Below are 23,661 nucleotides of genomic sequence, written 5' to 3' on the forward strand. Positions count from 1 at the left end.
AAACTGTTCTGAGTTTTCACTCAAGCAGACTTTAAAAATTTGACTTGAAAGAGATTCGAGGCTGTAGTGGGATGAGATGGAATAGTTACTGCCAATGTGCCGAGACTCTAACGAAGGGGTTAAGTTCCGTGGATTATTCTCATCCCACCGAATAACAATATGATATCTATAGCATGTAGAAAATTCCAATTCTACAATTATCATGATCTAACTATACACTCCTATCCACTAACCAACTTCCAGACGCTAAAGATATTATGTACATAAACTTCCCAGCTGCAAATCTAGACTATTCAGTCTTCCCGTGTCTGTACTCTATTGCATACAAGCAGATAGATACCTACCTATGTATGATCCTCCCCCTTTACTTTCCTTTCACCTCTACTTCCGTAACAACGCCTTCTTCCGCCGAGGCCTTCAAATCCGCCTCGCCCATTTCGCCATTCCAACCATTAGCCACCAAGAACTTTCTGAACTTTTCATCTCCGATACTTAAATCCTCACCCGTAATATCTTCCACAAAGAAATAAGTAACCGCAATGCCCACCACGCCACAGATAGCCGCAATAATGAATGTCCACTGCTTACCCAAATTCGTTTGAATTGGAGTGAAAGCTTGGGTACCGACTGCCGCTCCGACTTTGCCCAGGGCGGCAGAAAGTCCGTAGCAAGTTCCTCTAACGGATGTTGCGTAGGTTTCGGAGGAGATAAGTCCTAACATGTCACCTGGTCCTAAGTTTCCCGAGCTTTGCATCAAGCCATAGAAAACCACAAAGAGGGGGACGATCTTGGTGATTTTATGGTATGATAATCCGATGATCAGACCAAACATTAGGTATCCGAAGAAACCAATCATCATTGTGTTTTTGCGGCCGATGCGATCGCAAAGTAATGCACCAATAATGACACCGGGTAATGCGATGACCCCCAGTAAGAGATTCCATTCTCCAGTTTTGAGAACGACGGTGCTTGGGTCCGAGGGAACTACCGAAGCAATAATTGTGCCTGAAAAAACACCATTGGGAAATGTTACAAAATCATAAAGAAACCATGCGCCGCATGTTCCGATAAGTGATTTCCAGTAGTAGCGTAGAACGAGTTTGTATGGGACATTTTTCTTAATGGCTCCCTTGCGGTAGAGTGTACTATTGAGCATCTTGATTCGGAAGTAGAAGACTGATAATGGGAGGATGCAGCCAATTCCGAAACATACTCTCCATACAGTGTTATAATGCTTGTAGTCACATGCTGCGAGTACAATGAGAAAGATCGAGACGGCCAGTGGACCACCAAAGGACAATGGAAGATTGGTGACAAGAATGAAGATAGGACCGCGATTTTTGGGGGCATGCTCATTGGCGGCTTCAGAGGCGGAAGTAGACGATGCTGGATATTCACCTGAAAAGAGGTTAATGGGCTGGAAAGACAGAAATCTCAAGAGACGGAAATTTAAGATGATGAGATCCAACAATCCTGACTGCAGTCCTGATTCGGAAGTTTGGAATGCTCGAAAGGCACATTAATTATTTTTAAAGCTTTGATCTCTTGATGTGTTGATCAAATTTGACTTCGTAGATTTAATATTGAGAACGGATTCCAGACTGAACAGCTACATTTTGTTTCTGGACTGCAGTCGGGACAGTGATACGGTTTATGAGATTTTAAGAACTTACCACCAACACCAAATCCTATGATACCTCTCGCAACAGTCATCATCCAGAACATGCTAGAGAAAGTTAGAATATTGCTGCACCGTTTCACCAAGGGGAAAGGATAGAAATTGATGTGCACTTTAGTTGTTCCAAAATTTGAAGAGCTTTCGAAAGAAAAACATTTTTGGTACGTCCAACAGTCCATCATTTGAATTATTCAGTGGATTTTGGACATCGTGAGAAATCGATTTTATTGAAGAAGAACATACCCATCTATTGTAACGCCTTTGGAAGCTGTGGCTAATATGCCACCAAATACAATCATCAAAGTCGTAGTAATAATAGCAAATTTTCTTCCAAAGTAGTCGCAAGTGAGCCCAATGGTCACTTGACCGAAGATCTCACCAACCAAGAGGGAATTAGAAACACGAGTACTGGTTGCTGCGGTATACTCCTTCGGGTATTGTTTCTTGAGAATGACGTTTGCCATCGTCATAATGTTGTTGAAGTAGCCATCTGAGACCAAAGCAGCTCCGGCCGCAAACTAGAATAGGGCGAAATTAGAGGATATGTCAAAGCATACAGGAAAAACAGCGCAATATCTCAAATTTGTATATCCGTCGCTTGATGGCCATACAAACTCGTCTCGCGCAATCGAAACTGCCTAGATTAAATAGAAGTGGTAGACGCACAATTGTAAATTTGTCCGAAAGAGACTGTTTGGATTGTTTTGGGAATATTTCCTCGGACGGTGGTGTCGCAGGATGATTTGTGTTTGAAGATGGGGCAATCTCAACACTATTTTCCTTTTCCGCCATGTCTTCAGTATGTATGTGAAGCTTTCGGGAGTATTGAATAATCGAAATGATATAAAACTACCAAATAAACGCAAGCTTTTCAAAAGAGATTGAATCTTATCATAAACTCATACATGTAAGATGTTGTGAGACCTGCTGTGTTATCTCGGGCTGGCGTATCGAGAAAAGATTGTCTCGATGCATGCATGCATGCAAAGGAAGGGACGACCTGTATATATATAAATGTAGAGGAAAGAGTTAGACCTACTGAGTACCACCGTATCTCTCTATCTTATCGATATACCTACCTACTCGAGCTACATATTGGAAGAATAGAAACGAATAATTGGGCGAATCATCTTCCTCAACCATCGGAACGTGCATCATGAATGTAGAATTATTCCCTGATATGCCCACCTTCGCAAGAAAAAGTCAAATTCGCATGGGTCTGTTGGTTACCACGATTACCACCATTACTACGATGGACATAGTTTTCCAGACGTTGAGGGCGGGTCAATGTCATATGTGTCTCGTTGCAGTATAGATCATCATACCCCGGATTGCAAAATGCACAGATAGTATTTTTTCTGACCAGTCGAGAAAGCTTAAGAGAGGTGGTAGATTCGAAGACCAATCGAATGACTATGTAGATACGTAACCAAATCCTGGAGAAGAAAACGTGCCGAGGCCAGTCCGGAGGAATCATGTTTGTCACCACGTGATTGGTTAAATTCTCGAGCTGAGGAACATACGATGAATAGCTCAATGGTTAATCATCGTTGAATGTTTAGATCATAATCTGATTGTATATTAAGTATAGTGTGAACCGTAATTCCACACTTGAAAAGGAATGTAAGATCATAACTTCACAATCGGCAGAAAATGAGAATAGCGCAGGCGAACTGTGATGGGGTTAACCTTAGTAATTCTACGGTGACCGGATGTTCTTAGCCCCCGGCGCTTATTGCACGACTTCACTCCATTCGAGCTTCTATCTAACCCTACTTTCTATCTCAACATCACGCTCAATAACAGTCAACGTGTGAATCCAGTATCAGGAACCAATTTCAATGCTCTATATCTAAAGATAGAAATGCAAAGACCCTATTCAACCATTCATCCACAACAGCGAAAGCCTCGAACTCGAAGGATAGGGGCATTAGAATCCGGAGGGATCTTGCCGATAACTATTTGCGAAGTTTCTTTGAGACAGACTTCTTCCCTACGAGCAGCTACCTTGCGCTTTAGAGTACTTGAGAGACTATTTTTTATGATATTACATGCAAAGATTCGAATGATGTAGCACGTCCTGGGCATGTCTGTGTGGTATCAGCATTTGATCTCTTGTGTTTTCATGAGGACCTGGAAAATGATACTATCAAGTCCAAACTTTCGAGAGGAGATTACTGACCTGAATAGCGCCGCAAATAACTGTGAGTTTGGCTGTCATTGTTGGACAACAAGGTACCCAGGACGCTGGCACGAAATATGAGCATATTCACTTGCCACCAGTCAGCACGGGTATCTTTGAATAAGCTATGTCGAGCTGTTTGTATGGCGAATGGCTTAGTGTCAATTGGCTAAAGGGTGATTGAAGTTGCTAGTGCCGATGGTTTCCGAGTGGATGACCGTTGGCAAGGTGTCTCATGGTAAGATACTGATGGGTGTTTCAGGGAGTGCCTTTAAGAACTGCTTTATATGTATTGTGCTGAGCTGTTGTACACTGGCATGGCTTCACATATATATAGTATTTGTGGTATTGACTAGACCTCTGAAATGTCTGTTGGTGAGAGTACAGCTTAGCATGCCAATACCTCTACTCAATTCAAACTTTCATATTACTCCCGTCTCAACAATCACAAAACCTATGTCGTGACCGAGTTCAAGTTTTTGCCATTTAATAATTACAGGTGAATTAATCTCACTATCCCTTCTGATTGGAGGCTCTTTAATTTAACTTAAACGAATTCGGATAAAGGTCAAGCTTTCTACCAAACCTGGAATCTTTGATATTTTGACTTGACTTAATTAGCCACAACACTTGGTATAAATATAGACTGAACCTTCTTTTCAATCTGGTTCGTTCTGGCCAGAACAATAAAGGCTTCGATCGCTACCTCTCTGATCCAAACAAGATTGTAAGTTTGCATTGATATAATTTGGCCAGCCCCCTGCCACCAGACTGCCGTTCACCATCTCACCACAACTTGATTATCAAAAGAGTACAGACCACTAAAGACATCAATACATTAGGCAAGTTTTTATTAATCATGCCCTCCAGCTCTAGACGTAGCACTGCAAGAGCTCGTAAGTACAAGTGAAGATCATTATCGCCCCTTCCATTCTCACTTTTGCTTCGAAGTTCAATATGGCAAGCTTACTCGATATCAGACAACTCACACGGTACCTCAAACTCTCTGAGAGAATACAATAGCAGGCCCAATCCTGCGAACCATTCGCATATACAAACCATACCTGCAGAGAGCATTCACGAAAATTCAGGGTCGGAGATCGAAGTTAAATCACCAGATTTTGTCATCAAAGAATCAGCCCAAGAAGAAATAGAAGATCAACTGGAATACGAGAAAAGACTACAATCACTTCGAACAGATTATCCTGCGAATTCTACTACTACAACACCGATTTCTCTCGACACTACGTACGCGGATATCATGGCTGCTCGACCATCACGATCGCGTCGACGAAATGAAGCTTTGGATGAAGGAAAAGATATGAAATTAGGAGGACCAATGACTCTTGAATCACTCGGACCTTTCAAATATACCTTTAAGAAGAAGAAGAATTTGAAGACAAAATTTTCAGCATCGACAATCAATGATGACCAAGCAACTGATGTCGATAATGGAGGTGCAGCTTTAAATGATGATGATGGTGTAATTGGGAACGGAGGGGTAAATACGAATTTGGGTCACAGTGAAACTACTAGTGAGGTTGGAATGGATCCAGAATTGGTAGGAAGTGCAAGTTCATCACGTCCTATTTCACCTACATCGACCCCACAATTCAAACCATCTCTCGATATCCCTTCTCCCGACCACACAACTTCACAAAAACAACGAAATTACTTAGAATTCACTTTCTCCGCACCGGCACCAAGTAGAATCATTGAATATCTCGAAAAGAATTCGGAAATCATCGAAGAAGAATTGAGAGATTCTGATGATACCTTGCGAGAGAACAATTTGGAAGACGACGGCAACAAAGAAGGTATCAGTCACAGTATCGTCCAACCAATTGTTACTGCTGAAGATAAGACGGTGACCAGTACCACTGCTACTGTTACTTCGACGGATGTCCCTTCAATTGATCCAATTCCTTCAACAGTGGTTATACAACCTCCTCCAGGAGTCTCCAGGGTCTTGTCTTTTTCGCATTCATCCACTGATAAAAGCAGAACGCAAACTCTCTGTACAATTGATAGTGGTATTGGTCTAAATTCTCCTTCCCTTGATCTTTTGAAGAGTGACAATTCCGACACACAATCGGTTAAGGATAAGAGCGACGCAGTTATGGCTCGCATTGCTTCATCGGCAGGGTTAATGGTGAGAAGCTTGAGTGATATCACTACTGTTAACGATGGATTTGATTCGGTAGAATGGGATCCAGATCTTCCTGTTCGCTCAATTAACAATTCTCCTGAGCCATTATCAGTTGAAACACAACCTGTGGCTTACACCACTGTCGGATCTCGTGTCAATCCTAATTTGCAACCTCAAATCTCCGCCCCCAACCGTATTCAACGTGAGGGTTCTATTCGTCGACCACAATTGGATCCCACTCATAATAGACAACCAAATTATTACTCACACACCCGTGGTCCGCCACCTCCTTTGAACATGCAAAACTCCATGCACTATGCGCAACAGCTTGGTCAGGCTCCTAATTCCTTCAACACTCCGCCAGCCACATCTGCGAGATCTACCCGCTCTTTGCGGGCCTCTCAGAGACTATCCCAGTCAGAGCAAGAGAACCATACACTTCTCAGACTTCAAGGGATGATCAATGCGAGAGTATCTAATGGTCATTATCCTGTCTCGCCCAACACCCCAACTCCCACTTCCCACCAAAATAATCTTTCATCAATTTCGAATGAGGAGCAGGATTTGGCAAAGGGAAGTGATTTACAAGGTCCCATATCAGGTCTAGAAAAGATGCAGACCTTACAGAGACTCGCGAAATTCCCGAATCCAATGCAAACCTCGGCTTTACGTCGATTGTCTGAGTTGCAAGCACCCAAAGCCGAAAACGCTGCAAATTCAAATGGAGACGTTGAAGTTGCGAGGCAACGTTTAGAGTACCTCTTACGAAACTCAAGAGACAACACTATGCTAGATGGTGCACAAGCTACTAAGAATGGAGAACTCGACCGTACCTACACATTCCCTCCCCCAGGTATCTCCGACATGGCATACAACCCACTCTACAATGCATATTCGGGATCTAACAATCATTCAAGAGATTCTGCAAATCATCGAGGGGTATCTGGTTATCCACAACCGTTAACTGCCGGCCCACCAGGACAACGCTCGTATGCTAATAATAGACAGAATAGTACTTATAGTGAGGAGGCTTGGACACAAGAGCAGGCTGGAGCGAAACAAAACTCACACACAAGCACCGAGCCTGTCTCACCATGGCAAGAATCAAAAGTTCTTAACGAGCAGTATAGTGCTCAGGCACCAGCACAAGCTCCTTCTGCACGAGCAACAGATACAATTTCCATGCAACAAGCCCGTCAGTATTATCCTCACGGGTTTCCCAGTGACATGACCGGGAGATTCACTAGTTTGTCAATTAATGTACAAAAAGAAATGGGACTTCTCGAGGATGAAGAGACTCCCGAGGAAGCTCGAGCAAGAAAACATAAGGAGAAGGATGAGTGGTTCTACAGTGGCCAGAAACGATGGAACATGACGGTCCAGGAGCACATGGCAGAAATTGAAATCCATACCAATCCTTTCGGGCCTATCGGTCCTCCCACGAAGAGAAATTCGCCTTCAGACAATAGACCTCTTCCCGGTATCACTATCTCAAGAATGGAAAAGAAGACCATCCCCGAAGTAATCGCTCCACTGATAGATGGAACTCTCGGCAACTTATTCGCCATCAAAGCTCAACAGGAAGATGGCAATTTCACGTCACCATTCATTAGATACGCCAAAAGTCCAGAATGGCAAATTGATACAAGTGCAAGAGGCAATGATTCTTTCTTCGAAGAAAGATGGGGAGTCTCAATCGATGCTCCAGCGCCTCATAGCGATCGAGTTCAGCGATACTAGGTTCTCGCCGCTTATCTAGAACGCAGACAACGATAGTCGAGAGAGCCTCTCAATGCCTATGTAGTTGGCTGTTGGCTGTTGATGTCTGTCTCTTATCAAAGCGACCCGATCGACAAATCGAGACTTAATCGTTCCCAAGAGCAATACCTCGAATGGTGTTCTAGAGAGTCCTTCATTTGGCTGTTTAACAGAAGTGTGGCTCTTCACAACCACCGAGTCTTCTCTTGCAAGTAAGGCCCATCTAATAATTGCTTGTACACTTTTCACCTTTTTCTTTGAGTATGATGGAAATCCTATTTCCTCGACATGATCGATTGCATTTTGTTACTGTTTCCGCGTCTTTTCTTTGGCTCTTGCAATATTTCAAAAAATGAGAAATAAACATTTGTAGGATCGGTAGAGATGTTGTAATCTGTTAAGGGGGGCGGGGGGCGATGGCATTCCAACTTCTGGCTTTACCGACCGCATTTCTCGAGAAGGTTTTGGCTTTCAGCTTACTTCAATGGGTGGTAATATGGATTGGCCCAGAAAAATAACTTTGGGAAGCCTTTCCAGTTCTGGAAGATAGTGGCTTTTGTTGTGGTTTTGCTTGGTGCTATTGTGGTTTTGGCTTGCTGTTGTTACAATTTGGCCTGAAGCTGGAGTGAAAGATCCGTTCAAATATCATCATCATGATTGCATCTAATTTGGCTTGCAATGCAATTATGGTGACTGATGGGTCTTTGTATACTTTTGAAAAAGAAACTGTATACTTGTGAATCGGGTTTCAATGGTCGCTAGTTCGTGTGAGAGGCATCCTGTTGTATGAGTAGTTGATCGCGCTCGCTAATTGCTTATCTTGATATGGTAACAGTCTTTTTAGTTTGGTGATTTGTTGTGTGAGACCTATCAATATCCAGATACTCTTATTCACCGATGTCTGATATGAGTTTCATTGCATGCTGGACTGAGGGTTTGAGAATTTGTTACTTTCACTCACACTCTTCCGTTCTATAAAGCTACAAGCACGCAAATATATGAGTCCTGGAGATGTGGTGAAGGGTGAATAGTACAGTTCGAAGACAGCTTGAAGAGGAAGATAATTTCTTTATAACTAGAGTATAGAGATTACTGCATTATAGTCTAGTCCTCGCTATCCCTGCTCAAATATTCGACTTTTAAGGCCTGTGGACGACGTACTCTGTTGTTGATATTCGTGTCTGTCATCCATCCTGTCAACCGTCTCATGGCATCTCATTTCATCTAGTTTTTTTGTCACCACGCTTTCCCAATCCCAAACACCGCTCATGACCAAAGTCGAGATTCCAATTCCAAGACAAAAAACCCTTCCATCCGTCCGTCACATTAGCTTTATCCAAGCATTCATCAATCATTAAAAATTTAATCATAAGCCATCGTCCAATCATCCTATCCACTCCCATGTCTGTCAATTACCCCATAATCATGACATTATCAACTCCTCTTCTTCCTAACCGCTCAATTCCCAAGCCTTCTTTTCCACCTCTTCCCATCCCAACCCCAAATGCATATTTCGCTCCTTCTCCCTTGAAGTGCGAGGATGTACTCACGAGTCTCGTCACCAAATCTATCTTAGATCGAGGAGCACTAAATGCCGCGTCATCTAGAATGTTACTTGAATGAACGAAACTAATTATCTCGGCTAGACAATCGATCGGATGTGGTAGATACATGGTGTGTCTTTTTGGGATTGTGAGCAAAAGAGTCAGGAAATAGATGATGAGGAATGCGAGGCAGATGTAGAAAGAAGGAAGATTGGGAAGCATGCGGACTTCCCCCGAAGTGATGGTCAAGGGGAAGAATAATCCTCCTGCGAGAATGGGAAGGATGATGAAGAGGAGGGAGACGAGAGAAAACCACGCGACTCGCAAATGACCATTTCCAAGCGCGGTAATGGTGCTTTGGATGGGGAGAGAAGCGGGGTAATCGAGCAGGAGAGATTTTACTGCGGGCGAACCATCGGGATTGGAGAGTTCGGCCCACGGTTGGAGTTTGCGGAAGGCCATGTCGATGGGTTGGAAGAGGAGGTAGAGAATCATTCCGAGCAGAGATGGGATGAAACTGTATAGGAAGTTTGCAGCGGAGTATCCAGATCCGTTGGGATCGGCAACAACTAAGGGGTTAAATCCATGGCGTATGGCTGTGGACGGAAGGAATGATACGACGATCAAAGCCAACAATAGAAAGAAAGCTGTAACAGACCACAGAACCACAAAGGTATCACGCAAAAACCATGGAATATATCGGAATCGAGTAGCGGTATCATGGAGAGACGAACGATTTTCTTCCAAATCAGGGATACCGCTACCGCTGCTTACTTTTCTCTCTGCTTTTCCGCCTTCTAAGGTATATCGTCTTATAGGCGCGCCCGTTTCTCCAATAGAATAGAAAATCCCTTGTGTCGGACTAGGGGTTCTCCAATATCCCAATCGATCGCTTCGATCGGCTAATTTGACTCGGATCTCCTGTTTGGATTTCATGGTCTCGGTACCTGGATAATCTCTAAGACTATTGCTTCGTGGTAATAGCGCGATCAAATCAGCCAACGATCGAGGATCCCATAGTAATCCCGTTGTTCGATGGAAGAAAAAAGCGCCGATGAGAACTAATCCCATACACATCGATATGTAGATCGCAACCAACGTCCACGCAATCCCTTGCACAGCAGTCCATTTCCAATTTCCCTCTACCAACACTACGGAAAACAAACATCCCTGGAGCGGAATCGTGAATACAGATAACCATAAACACGATACCCCAATATCGATCATCATGGGACCGTCCCATCTCGGCCACAACATATGACGAGGAAAAGCTTCCAAAAATAACGCGTTGGTTCGGGGCTCCGCATCTTCCATCGCCATTAGTACATAGGGCATTATTCTCGTAATGGCCCCCATTACGTATTGAACATATAAGAATATACACGCTCCGAGAATCTGGGGTAAAAATCCAAATATAAAATATCGACCCCCATCAACGCCGGTAGTCCATGGATAAAGACCATCGTGATAATTCGAATAGATCGCGCAAAACATGATCGCTGCAGTCATCATAAGACATAATGTAATAATCGCTAGTAAAGAAACAGGTCGTAAAATCGTGGGAAGGAATTTGAGCTCGGGGTATCGTTTGGTATTGGGAGGAGGTTGCGTGGGAATGAATATTTCGGCATCTTTTTCGTTAGGAGGTGAGCGGGCTGGTTGGGGTACTCTGATGGGTACTCTTCCCTCTTCTTCAGTAGGCGGTGTTGAGAGGGGTGGCGTGGCGTTGAACCCAAATAATCGTCCTGGTCCAGGTGTAGAACGATGTTTTCTGATGAGTGCGAGTTCTGCTCGTGTTGGTCGTTGGGGAATGTAACGATTTTCGTCTGGAATGATTCTTTCCACCGGATACTCTTCAGAGCTTTGCGAATTAGTTGGTTGCTGGCCTTGCTCAAGTTGTTGAGCTCTTCTTGCTTCTCGTCTCGCTTCCTCGTCCCTCGTCAATTGATCGATCGCGAATCGGATAAATGGTGTATCGTCATTGTTGGGAGTCGGCGGACTCTCATCCTCCACCTGAGACGACATTCTTCTCGGTCTCATTGAGGCTTCGGCTTCCATCCCTCGTATCTGCTGTTCGTCAAATCGAACCATATTGCTATTGTATCTCTGATGAGAATCTTCCCAGTCACTTGCCCTGATCAAAGGAGTCTCTATCGAATCTTCCAAGTTCTCGTGGCTTTGCTCCGGAGTGCGGAAACGAGATGGAGGGGTTGCCCACCGTGTCACCGTAGCTGCATCAGAAGTGCTCGATGGAAGTGACGGTGTGTTTTCTCCGTAGCGCACATCCACACCGCTCAGCAATTCTGACGTTTGCACTTGTTGCAACTGTGGTCGTGAGTCTATGTACAGGATCTACGTCAGTAAAAAACAAAACAGATTGGATCCAAAAAAGTAATAAAATACACAGAAGGTAGGAGAATAGGTGAATAGGTAAAAACTCACGCTTCACTCTTCGCAATCCAAAGATCCAAGATTCATCATCCTGTAAGCAACTCCGCCAATAATAACATAAGCAATTAATTAAGGAATGCATCTTCAAGGTTCGTGCGCGGAGCAAGTATCTATTAGTTAAAAGAGTGGCAGGTCGAAAAGATGGCTGGATGTTGGTGGTAGGTCGCCGCCGTGAAGGGTTTTTTCGCGCAGGGTCTCATCAAAAAGGGTGGCTGGGAAAGCGTCTAATTCGCCTCATTAATGAACTAATCATGCTCTGGTGCTTCAGGATACCTGTAAAACACGTTTTGTGACGGGCGATAGTGATTTCCAAGGTAATTTCCAGCTTCTTTTTCGTTTTGATCAATTATATGGAGATACGTTGCACTGGCACTACTGTACCATAACGGGCCAATTGGCATTAGCAGACGTCAGATGGGATTCGTTGTCTCGCTTCCAGCAAGGGGACCTGCAGGTCGTTCATCTTGTTCTTTGGGCATTTTTTTTTAGCCTTGAGATTCATGATTTGGTCCTGTAGTTCAAACACCAGAAACATGCAGTAGTTTCGATTTCACGCTTCTGAGTGGAACTCATCATTACGATGTATATATCAGCAACAAATTTCCGATCGATGTTGTGGGCTTATCGGAAAGCGTTTATCGTCAATACCTTATCGTGTGAGCAAATAAATTAATCAAGAGTTCTCGGCTCTAAAGTCCTTTTTCAGGAACAACCGCTTCCTTCCAACCACAACCATTTATTTCGTGTAAGGATTCACGAACTCCACTGCAGAAGTCCGATTGGTTTATTGTTACCCCTCATAATTTCACAAGTTCTAGCGGACACATTCAAATATCCATTATGGTACCCCTCCTGTTCCTGGTCAACCTTAACCTCTCCACTCTCCTTTGATCTTCGTTGGGGTATGTCCTAGAAGCCTTTGAATTTTGATTTACATCTTAATCGCCGATATCTGCCCCCGTGCTTTGCACATAAATCCACTAAACACAATTGGTAAACATTTACTCTTTTTACCACGCTTCCAATGCTCTCTTTCTATCATAAATCTCATAAGCCCTATGAAAGGACGCTAGCAATATACTCATTTCACCCTTCCTAGTTTGCTAGAGCTAAGTATGCTGTTTTGAAATGAGCAGATTTAAAAGAGGAGTTCGATGCTTTGAATACTTTCATCAGTCTTGGAGGCGTATTTCGAGTGACACTAGCGTCAGTGTGAGCTTGTCAAAAAGCTATCGTGGGACCCATTGTACAACCGTTTGTTTGAGGAAAAAATTTGGTGCGATGTGTGCTGATTTGCGGTATCCTAGTATATCCGGGGTTTTCAGGAGTATTCGCGTAGGATGAAGGGGTATGGAAAGATTGAAAATTTCATCGAAGAATAAATTCAACATACATGCTGCAACTGTATAATGACGATTTTAGTGATCTCAATATCTGCATATATTTTATCTTAATGCAAAAAAGCCTTTAAAACAAAGAATAAACATTGCGATTTTAAGGTATAAACTCTGTATGAATAACCCCATGTGCATGGATGATAAGTGAATCTGAAAGTAATCTTATTCAAAATCGCAATTTAACAAAAACGGATTGTCTATAGTCTCTCAGTTGATCTGAATAAATGAGTACCCAAAGCTCAGTGTCCTGTGGTAGAGCCAACTATAATATATACAAGAAAGCAAGATAAGAACTTAACTCCAGTAACAGACCCTTGGTATAAAGCATTTGATCATAAAACGTCCCCAGACGCCACCCATATATAAGCACTTTTCTTCTTCTCTCTAATTCATCCCATTGACCCTGTTTCTCTCCATAAATTCATCATGATCGTGCACCACGACCTGAGGTATCGGCAAGCCCAACGTACTACTCCTGCTCCTTGTCGACAATGTTGATATTGAAGCTTGCCGTGGACTAGCAATCATTCTTTCGACAATATATGGATCCGAAAAACTTCTTCGTGTTTGTTTGTACGAGTCGAATCTGGTATCTCTTGTATGATTGTAACTCAGTCGGCGGGGTTGTCCAGTACTGTGATCATTTGCTTCTAGATCGGTGGTTCCTTCTATGTTGGTCAAGGACTTGTATGCTTGGGGGAAGGCATCAGGGAAAGATTCGGTAGCGGAGTCGAAGCTGTTGTGTTTGAGGTTGACAGGTTCATATTGCGCAGCTTTGCGGTTGCGGTGCATGATTAAGGAGCCATGTGCTAGAGGGATATAGAAGGCGAGTCTGTGAAGGTCATGTTAGCGAGGGCTCCAATTGTATATAGTAAGGAGAAAGATAAAATAGACATACAGCAAGATGATATCAACAACCAAGCTAATAATACTCGGCATCGTCTTCTTAACAACGCCGAAAGTGTTCCACAAGCTGACAACGAACAAGGCTGTCCAGCTTGCACATTTGAATATGTTCATCATGAGGAAAACAATGGGCTTCAACTTGTGTCTGAACATAAGGACTATCTCTGTGATAGTGAGGATGATACACAAGCCAATGAACACAATGTAGACCCATCCAATGCTAGGTTCTGTCAATATTCATGCTAAAAATCACCTATAAAATAGATATGCTTACCTTAGAGCTATTCGGATATCGTTGTCATCACTTTCATCATCGAAATCATTACTCATGATTTGAGAAATAGCCACGGCAACTATTCCAAATGTAAAGCCGGAGAATATAATTTGAACAATCCAGCAAGGTATTAGGATCAGTCTCCGCCAAGGGGCATAAGGATGTTGGCTCGTCATGGTGTGCAAAAAATGATATAACTACACTTCAAGATAAGGTTTAATATATGGAGCTTCTGAAGAACACTTCGAAAAGTAACAAATAGAGAAAGCTCTATATATATAAGGGATCAACAATGAAGAGACATTGAAGCAAAAGAAAGAGAACAACGGCTGTGTATAACAAGCCTCGCATCCCAAACAACACCTATTTAAGCTGGGACCAATCAATAGCTCCATAGATGCACAACGTATCCATTCTTCGAATCTTTCTCCAGTAACCCCATTCAAAACCATGTCGTGCTGCATCAATACTTGCCCATTTGCTCTTCACTCACTGAGACAACGCATCAGCAAAACTGATGAATCATATCCAACTCAGCCTCAGCCCATCAAACTTTAATAGGCCAGCCAGCGACCAAATGACTAGCGTTCTATGTAAAGAAAAGGCTCCCACTGCTCACTATACAATTGTGACTAAATAACTTGTGGAGCTTGCAATTTTTGGACAGCTTTGCTTCCACAACTGACGTGAAAAAAATGTTCGATAGTGGACGGGATCCCACAGCCCTAGAGAGAAGCTTAACCTTAATTTAGACAGGGCATTTAGGCATGTACAACTCCCCATTAACAGCATCAGCACTCTAACCTTGGCGCTTCCCCGCCTTTAATCCACGCGATGAAGGATTCAACTCCTGGTTGTTCCCACCGCAGGAAAAGACGGTATGGCATAATTTGATTGACTGATATTTCTCGAAGCCGTTCTCGAAGCTCAATAAATTTCGTGTCTTGTGTATGTTTTCAGGATTCTTCCCTGCAGCAAGCCACAAACTGACAGCTAGACTCTTCGTTAGGTTGACTTTTTGCCGAGTTTTCGACGTCGATTGGTTGGTCAATTCATCACGTGAAATATATGCAGCTAATTCTGCGGCTGTCCGGACGTAAATGGTGCCACTAATCAAAGAGTTGCGTGCAGGTCTATCGTGTAAATGGCCTATAGTAATTAGATATGCAAGTAAGAAGAAAACATAGTGCTGGCGTCAGATCACCATAAGTCAAGCTTCTTTATTTTTAGCATCACTGTCTAATGGCCGAACAACAGCCGCCACGCATCTGATGCGGCTCAGCTGTATATCTTCATAACTCCTTCATTTGTTTATATCATTTTTTGAGACCTGAGTGGAGAAATCATTATTTTAATAGCTGCCTAGAGAATTCCATCCACTTTACGGCCTAGACGCAATTTCATCATTTGATTATACTTTTTGGTATATGACGTCCATCCCGAATGTTGTCATGCTGGCTAAACTACTGTGCCACGTCCCTCTCTTAAACAATAGCTATCATTCAAACCCTCAAATGCAACCCATCGCCACTACTTCATGATTCTATTTTCAATTGCCCAGAACATCTGAAAATTTCTCATTCGTTGAGCCGAACAAATTGATTCCATTTCTTGGATGATGTTGTGACTGCCAAATCAACCCGCTACCGCTGCACTCAGCCTCCTAAGATCTCCACCCCACCCCACTTTCTCCTCTCTCCGATCGATCCTCAAGAATCCTTCAAGAATTTTATTCTACGGCCTATTCGGGATCTAACTTTACCGTCTCCGATGCACTGGATTGGGTATGTTTACTGGGTTTTCTATATCCGAGTACTCGGGCCAAGCGTTGAACCACTAGGCATCAAAATTATTGAGTCTCTGCAGACACTTCGACTTATTAACCACTCACCCGCTTTTTCGAAAAGAAACATATTCAACATTTCCACTAGTCGGTTATCACATTCTTTCATGATTCCCACATGAAGAGATAGTCATGTCATGATACTTATGGTTTGTTGGTTGGGGCGTTTAGAGGAAGTCTGAAGAGCAGGCAGTCCCAAGAGTAATCTATTTAACAAGTCTCTCCATTATATTCTAATTTCTATATACATTACCATATACAGATTGCGAAACTTCGATTCATGGATCTTAGTTTTCCTTCTGACCATTTCCTCCTGAAGGAACCTTCCTCGATATTAGCTCAAGTTCTCTAACTAAGGCTTTCTATCTGGGAACCCCAAGTCAACACCGAATGCCGGGAATACATATCGCATGAGCTTTCCATTCTTTGTCAAATCATCCGAGTAATCATTTAGGATCTTCATGTCCGCATCGTCCAATTTTACGATGTTCATGTTTGCCTTTATTCTATCAAGAGTGACGGACTTGGCGAGGACCGAGCTTCCCGAGCAACTATTGTTTATTAGCATGACTTACAACGGCAGTCGCATATTCACGGGGGTCTTACCATGGTAGCTAAGCAATATTGAAGCTGGTGGTACATCCCTCTTCTTCGCAACCTCAACAATTGGGGCAGCAGTGAACAATGGGCTACCAGTGCTTCCAAGAGGACTGTAAGCTGTGATGTGGATTCCCTTTGACTTGCACAAATCGTAGATTTCTTGCTGTGGCAATGAAGGGTGATTTTCGATTTGGTTGACGGCTGGAGTAATAGTAGCTTTCGAAAACAATTCTTCCAAATTCTTTACACTGTAGTTGGAAACTCCGATAGCCTTTGTCTTACCGGTCTTGGAGACTTTCTCGAGTTCTTGCCATGTTTGGGTGTGGGACCATTCCGTTTGGAGATCGCGGGAGCCATCGGGATGTTTGGGGAACAATTCGTGGTTTCCTAGTTGAAATGTTAGACATTATTACGCGATGAAAATGAAGGGGTAACGGGGTAAGTGAAAGAGATCCGCTTACCATTTGGGTTCATAGGAACTGGCCAATGCATCAAATATAAATCGACATAATCCAGTCCCAACCTCTTCAAACTCTTATCAAGAGCCTCTTCGACTCGCGTATGATATGTACACCATAATTTGGTAGTGATAAAGATATCCTCTCTCTTAACTCCGGATGCGAAGGCTTCCTTGAGTCCCTGTCCTACTTCCTCTTCGTTTCCATAGACATATGCTGCACAAGTTCGTTAGCTAGTATCACACACATCCCCACATTTACGAAAGTAGAAGGTGAAGAGCAGAATGCAAATAGAAGGAGGTCATACCGCAGTCGATATGTTTGTATCCAATCGACAGTGCGTAAGAAACGGCTTTCGCGACTGCGCCCGGCTCAGATTGCCATGTACCAAGTCCTAATGCCGGAATCTCAGCACCGGTATTGAGCTTGAATCTTGTATCGGCCATTGTGTTATTATTTGATTATGTTGGTTGGTATGTTGTTGGATTTATTTGATTGATCGATGTGAAAATGAAGGGACAACCAGACTTTAATAAGACGTGGCTTCTTAAACGTGGGGGAGGAGGAATTTAGTACCTGGATAGTAGTATTCCGAGCTATTACATCTCAGGGTGGAGGTATGATGAAATATCTCTCAACCCCACCATGTAACCCCCACCAACCCCACTTCTGTGGAAGATTATTGTAGATCGGCAATGTCAATGAGAAGATCTTAAGAGCAGCGACGCTGGCCCAAAACATATGAATTTACACTTCATACAATGTTTTCTCTTCAAGCTTTGCTTAATCTTGTGCAAAAGCTATGCCCATTCCAGGACGGTTACCGTGCCTTGGTGGCCGAGATCGAGCTGCTCTCGGGTTTAAATGCGTCGACGGATGCCCTCATATTTGTTACACATCCGAGTCATCAAGTAATTTTTCAATTTGTTCTTGGAAAATTCTTGAGGACGACATGTCACTTCGTTTGATGTATCTTCTGGGGTTAGAAACTAGATTGCGCACGAATTTGATTGAGATGCAATAGTTTTGCCTCGCAGCCACTATCACATAGAGCGTTATGATCACTTGCAGTTGTACCATTGCAGTCACAAGACGTATTTTTGTAGACTCGATCTCGTATTTGAAGTCTCAAAAATTGTTTTTGTCCATCCAAACAACCAAATTCAGTGCGATAAACACAAGAGACTCTATAATTTTGGGTCTTGATATTACCAGTGCCTTGGAAAGGATAGCCCTCACTGTCCGATGGCGTGTGAGGAGTCCACGAGCAAGACTTTTAAGTGAGGTACACTTGAATTCTCAAGTAGCGAAGGCCTTAGATTGACAGATCCAAGATAGATGTTTAATGTGTCAGTCTCATAAATCTCACCGAAGGTGTGTATAACACCAGAAGACCAGAGGTCTTAATGGCATGTCATACTGTATTATCGTTGCCAGTGAGTATCGGATCCTTTTCAGGCTTTTCAAGCCTGACCATGGCACAAACCTTTCAAATCGATTGTGCAACATTAAGCTTCTCATATTGCATGGACAAGAGAGTAAAGGTTGCAAATTTTCAAGCGGAACTTCCAAACATGGGTCACAGAATTCAAGACATTCTACTCAATTTCGAGCACTAAGTTATATCTTGAAATACTTTCGTCGCTCCAGTCATTTATAGCACACAATTGAGGTGTCGATGGGCGAGTAGCTAAGTCTTGTCATGTTTCTGATCTAGATTTCCAGACACCAGAATCTGAAACTACCCGTGAAAGATCTTAATGGACTACTGAAGATTTGATTCCCAACTGCAGTATGTTATGATAGAAACAGAACAAGTATGGCAATGCTTACTGCAGAGTTTGCCGTGGCTTTGTTTGGCTCAAATGGGTATGGAGATCATGTGGTGAACGAGACTGGCACCTTCAACAAGGTAGCAAATTGAACATAACCAACCTGGTCTTAATGAAAACGATACTTCCATTCACCATCGGATCGCTATCCACGACATTAGTCCACCAAAGATCGCCATTATCTTTTATTGGCACATTGGACTATAGAGTAGCCGAGCGTCACTTCTTAAGTGCAGCCAGATTGCAAAAGTACTCGGTGATCCTCATTACGTTAGCACCTTTGAGAAACGGCAATCATAAACAAGCTGTATCTGGAGTTTCCGTCTCTCGCCAGTCAAATTCAGAGATAAAATATACTTGTGAGAGAGCTGAAATCATGCTAGATTAATACTTCCAGTGAAGAGAGGCTCAATGATATCGGAACCTGACTATAATTCTCAATGAATAGACACTACATAAACTTACAGAAGTGCCGAGAGCTTCATTCAATAAGCATTTCACTCAATCAGGGATGAGAGATATCGTTCATCATGCCTTCTAATCACCAAAACAAGATTCAATATTTACTCCACTGGCGGATGATGGGTGGAAATCAAGAACGATGGAGCAAGCGGAGTAGCTTCATTCAAATCTCTGCCAACAATTCACTGAAAGATAGATAGCCAATATAGGACGCGGTGTAACGCAGCGTGAGCTATTGCCTTGCCTGCGCTCTACAATTGGAATTGAACATTCATTTTTGGATTGATCTATGAGGTCATAAGACTTTACATAGCGCAAACTCGTTCTTACATTTGAGGATCCAAACACTCTTGGATTTTAAAAAATTCTCCACATAAGGCGTTTAATTTCATGCCGAAGCTGTTCAGCCGCTCTTTTACGTGTGCCTAAAATTGATGCAATTCATTATTCGCACGAACTTAGGCTCCATCAATGATTAAGGTCATTGCTTCCCCGCTTAGCAGATGGCCGCAGCGGCTTCAATAATACCCCAGGATTTCATTCCAACATCACCTTACTAGCGCGTCAATTGAGATCCAGTAAGCTTGGCGACCAAGAGTAAGTCTATCAAAAGCGCTTCTGTTTGTGTCGCGATTGTTTATATAAACCAAAATGGGCAATCGGAGAATATCAATTGATTAAGCATCGTTTTATGACTATTTAGACGTTTGCCTTCATATCAACTATTCATCTTCGATACTTTATACTTTCATTGATCAAAACATGTTTATCTATACACCTTTACTATTTTTTTTGTCGGCTCTCTCGACTACAGCCATGGGTGACCCGGAAATCTATTCAGCACAAATCACACCAGCCCCTACCACTCTTGAAAGCCTCGTCCTCCGTGATACTACTGAGGCTACAACTACTACATATCGTGATCCCCCTGACATTTTTAGCGTCCAGCCAACACCCTTTCCTTCCTTCTGCTGCTCTTATAACACTACGAAAGTATCAGATTCTCTCGTTAACGGAAGCTACGTTCTCAACTTGAATGGTTTTGGAAACACGGATTCGTCCCCCGCACACTCGAGCAAGAGTACGGACCTTGAATGTGTCCCTAGCCTCAAAAATGCGATTGATGAAATTTTTATGTCAGAAGGTGGATATGAAAAGTCACTTTGGTGTTATCCAAGTTACGGAGGTATAAATGATACATATGTTGTAATAGAGATAACAGCTCACCCTGAGGATCAAGGAGCAGCTCTCCTAGAAGTTTTGGTAAGTGACATCCAAAGAAGAAAACATGAAGGAAAAAAGAATTAACGGGTTACCTTCGCAGAGAAAATGGGCTCCAGGCTGGGCGGCGCCAAGCGTGGCAGCAGTGCCAGGCTCAGAACCAACACAATGGATGGATCCTCGAACTCTTATTCCGGACGATGCAACTTGTCAGAAGGGTGGTTCATGCTCTAGTCAACAAGTGAGATTTTACTATTCATTCCCTTAATAAAAACTTAAATGCTAACTGAAAGGCTTCAAAGTTGCCGATGGGATATTGTAAATCAAATTGTCGTTGATGATTTGAAATGTACACGAAGACAGAAACACTTCCATATTATTACCATAACACACCAAGATTGGAGAAGCATGATGGATAGACTATGCGCAACCAACTGGCAAACTTTTTGTTTTACAATTTCGATTTTATTTTATTGTATAAGAATAGAGGATTGTTAGCACAAAAAACGCTCAATTGAATGTGATTATTCAACGGACATAAGTGAGTTATGTAACATGAACCAGTGACATTATCGCTGCAGCGCCAGATGGTACTCGAATGTCTAGATACAAGAAAAACCATCAAATTAGAGACACCAAAATGTTCACGCCTTACATATAAATTGACTGAGCAATGTCCAGTGCCAATCTGAACAACATTCGCGATGTATCCAATGTTCAATTTTGACTCCGACATCGAACATCCACACAAGTGATCAGATCTGTATTCAATAACATATTTGCTTTGTCCAACTTAACATCAAACAATAACAAGTATTTCTTCACCAACTCAGTTTCCGGTAATGAAATTCAATGTAATTGTTCAATCCAAGTACTGACATTAAAATCTAGCTAATGTTCAAATCTAACCCCAACTTTCCAAAGCACATCTAAGAAAGAAATATTGATTCATGCACATACTAGTCCAAGCCCTGAATCCCAAAAACAACGATATGAAACGTAGAGGTCTTTTACAATGAATGTAAAAGAACCTCAAAAGCAACGATAAGGACTCTTGACAAAAGAAATACCATGGTAAGAAGAAGATTACATTCCCAACCTCCTCTACCAACACCTCAAAACTCCGTCAAACGATGTTATAGATGTGCACTGATGCAATCCAGTTATCTTGGGTATCTTGACCCGCTGCTTGCCGCTCGTCGACGTTCCTCCAGAGTCTCCTTTGGCTTGCTAGGGAACTTTATTTCATCATCCCCGCGTCTTTCCATATAATGATCTTTAATAACTTGCTCGCTTGTAGCATTTTTGAAGAAGTGTCTGAGCGTTGACTCGACACGCTTTCCTGCATCTTCGCGCATCCAGTCAGTTTCGTACTCAGTGTTCCAATGCACAGCCCATTCCAATACAAGATAGTCTGCATAACTTCTTTTTTTGTACTTGAGATAATGATATCCAATGTCGCAAATATCAAGTCTAGTACCACATTCAACTGCAATCTCATCGACAAGTTTCTCAGATGCGACGGGATCCAAGGCAAGACCCTTCCCCTCTTTGAAACATTTGTGGAAAAAGCGGCGAGCCTTATTGACAATGAAAATACGATCAGAATCGGGAAGTTTTGGCCCTCTGGGAATTTTCTTGTAAGCGAAACTGATTTTGGCACTGGTATTTAGATCTCCGCCCACTAGTCGAGAGATCTCCTCTACGACATCATCTTCTGCATTTGCCTGATAATGCCAGCTCTTTTTGAACTCCGTTTTCAAGTAATCAGACCACAAGTTTATAATGATTCTTTCGTCATGAGTGAAATCCTTGTCGGTCTTGGGTGGTGGCATAGACATGATGAGTTGTTGATGAGGGGGTTGCTGAACGTTGGCTGGTGTGATAGAGAGACACTGGAGATTGATGAAGAGCAAACAAAACTTTGGCAGAGATTCGACAGAGCTTTGGTGGAAATATCGCCAGGAGGATTACTGGATTGCGGAGAAGTGATAACAGAATTTTCAAGTCTGGTAAATATTTGAGAGAAGAACTTTGGAGAACTCGCCCAATTTGTAAATTGTTGATGTTGATTTGGATGAGAATTTGCTTTTGTATAGAGATGAGGATACTATGTGTGTATGTGTGTATGTGTGTGTAAAGTGATTGTTGGAACTGTACGAGAGAAGTAACAGAAAATAAAAGGGGCGGCTAATCCTATTAAGCGCGTTTGGAGGGACTTTGGAACTCGAATCAGTCATTCAAACGAAGCATTGAATCATAATTGATTCTTTTTTCTCGAACTGTCATAGGTCATTTCAAATCACCAAAAATGGACATAAATGACACAGAAGCAGCGGACTGAAGAGTGATTCTGTCATAATACCTTGTATTCCAGTCATTTTAGAGTTTCGAGGTTCGTTTGGTCATCAAATTTTATCAATGATGTGTGCGACTGGGGTAAATTTAACATGACTGAAAGAAGGGCTTGTTATGGAACGATAATTGCCGAAATCAGTCACCAATAAGTGAATTTCGAGGCAAAAACACGTTTTGTCAGTCATTTCCCCCAACAAGGTGTGTCATTGTGGTGAATCTTGTTCTAAAAATAACTTCAATCGTAGTACATGTTGATTTGTAATCTGTATGATATGTGACTGGAGTGTGAGTGCGAAGGCTTTCAACAGTCATTCTTTGAGGAAGGCAGCCAAAATTGCTCATAACCCATTAAGGCTCGGGGTTAAAATGGCTGATATGCCGTGAGATCAGAGGACCTTGCGTACTCAAGAGCCACGATGGAAATAGGACCTTTCTCAAGTCAACGTAGGTCCCGCCATGACAGGAGAAGCCTTCTTCACGAGTCTTTTCAATACTTGGGCAAGCTTATGTCCTATTCCCACTGGTACAACTGGCTCTGAACCATATTT

The 23,661-nt window shown here is 42.6% G+C and overlaps 7 protein-coding genes across 7 annotated transcripts; 2 read left to right on the forward strand and 5 right to left on the reverse strand.

Annotated features, from left to right (window-relative positions):
- Positions 1-364: 364 nt before the first annotated feature.
- Positions 365-2,470, reverse strand: EAF02_004005 (uncharacterized protein; the record flags this gene model as incomplete). The annotated part of the gene is made up of 4 exons (XM_038900053.1): positions 365-1,398; positions 1,674-1,726; positions 1,922-2,196; positions 2,345-2,470. The coding sequence occupies 4 exons, from the start codon at positions 2,468-2,470 to the stop codon at positions 365-367; spliced, it is 1,488 nt and encodes a 495-aa protein (XP_038759760.1).
- Positions 2,471-4,719: 2,249 nt separating this feature from the next.
- Positions 4,720-7,749, forward strand: EAF02_004006 (uncharacterized protein; the record flags this gene model as incomplete). The annotated part of the gene is made up of 2 exons (XM_038900054.1): positions 4,720-4,756; positions 4,841-7,749. 2 exons carry the CDS (start codon positions 4,720-4,722, stop codon positions 7,747-7,749), a joined length of 2,946 nt encoding a protein of 981 aa, XP_038759761.1.
- Positions 7,750-9,179: 1,430 nt separating this feature from the next.
- On the reverse strand, positions 9,180-12,241 carry EAF02_004007 (uncharacterized protein; the record flags this gene model as incomplete). The annotated part of the gene is made up of 2 exons (XM_038900055.1): positions 9,180-11,650; positions 12,211-12,241. 2 exons carry the CDS (start codon positions 12,239-12,241, stop codon positions 9,180-9,182), a joined length of 2,502 nt encoding a protein of 833 aa, XP_038759762.1.
- A 1,302-nt stretch (positions 12,242-13,543) lies between these two features.
- On the reverse strand, positions 13,544-14,395 carry EAF02_004008 (uncharacterized protein; the record flags this gene model as incomplete). The annotated part of the gene is made up of 3 exons (XM_038900056.1): positions 13,544-13,991; positions 14,058-14,285; positions 14,340-14,395. The coding sequence occupies 3 exons, from the start codon at positions 14,393-14,395 to the stop codon at positions 13,544-13,546; spliced, it is 732 nt and encodes a 243-aa protein (XP_038759763.1).
- A 1,302-nt stretch (positions 14,396-15,697) lies between these two features.
- EAF02_004009 (uncharacterized protein) lies at positions 15,698-17,894 on the reverse strand. The gene is made up of 4 exons (XM_038900057.1): positions 17,548-17,894; positions 17,244-17,456; positions 16,758-17,169; positions 15,698-16,733 (listed from the first exon to the last, which is right to left on the reverse strand). The coding sequence occupies exons 1-4, from the start codon at positions 17,684-17,686 to the stop codon at positions 16,535-16,537; spliced, it is 963 nt and encodes a 320-aa protein (XP_038759764.1). The 5' UTR covers positions 17,687-17,894; the 3' UTR covers positions 15,698-16,534.
- A 2,402-nt stretch (positions 17,895-20,296) lies between these two features.
- On the forward strand, positions 20,297-21,023 carry EAF02_004010 (uncharacterized protein; the record flags this gene model as incomplete). Its single annotated transcript, XM_038900058.1, has 2 exons — positions 20,297-20,797; positions 20,859-21,023. The coding sequence occupies 2 exons, from the start codon at positions 20,297-20,299 to the stop codon at positions 21,021-21,023; spliced, it is 666 nt and encodes a 221-aa protein (XP_038759765.1).
- An 895-nt stretch (positions 21,024-21,918) lies between these two features.
- Positions 21,919-22,596, reverse strand: EAF02_004011 (uncharacterized protein; the record flags this gene model as incomplete). Its single annotated transcript, XM_038900059.1, has 1 exon — positions 21,919-22,596. One exon carries the CDS (start codon positions 22,594-22,596, stop codon positions 21,919-21,921), a length of 678 nt encoding a protein of 225 aa, XP_038759766.1.
- Positions 22,597-23,661: the final 1,065 nt, after the last annotated feature.

Source organism: Botrytis sinoallii (assembly GCF_014898435.1).
Source record: "Botrytis sinoallii strain Bc 23 chromosome Unknown BSIN_006, whole genome shotgun sequence".
In the NCBI taxonomy this organism is placed as follows: Eukaryota; Fungi; Ascomycota; class Leotiomycetes; order Helotiales; family Sclerotiniaceae; genus Botrytis; species Botrytis sinoallii.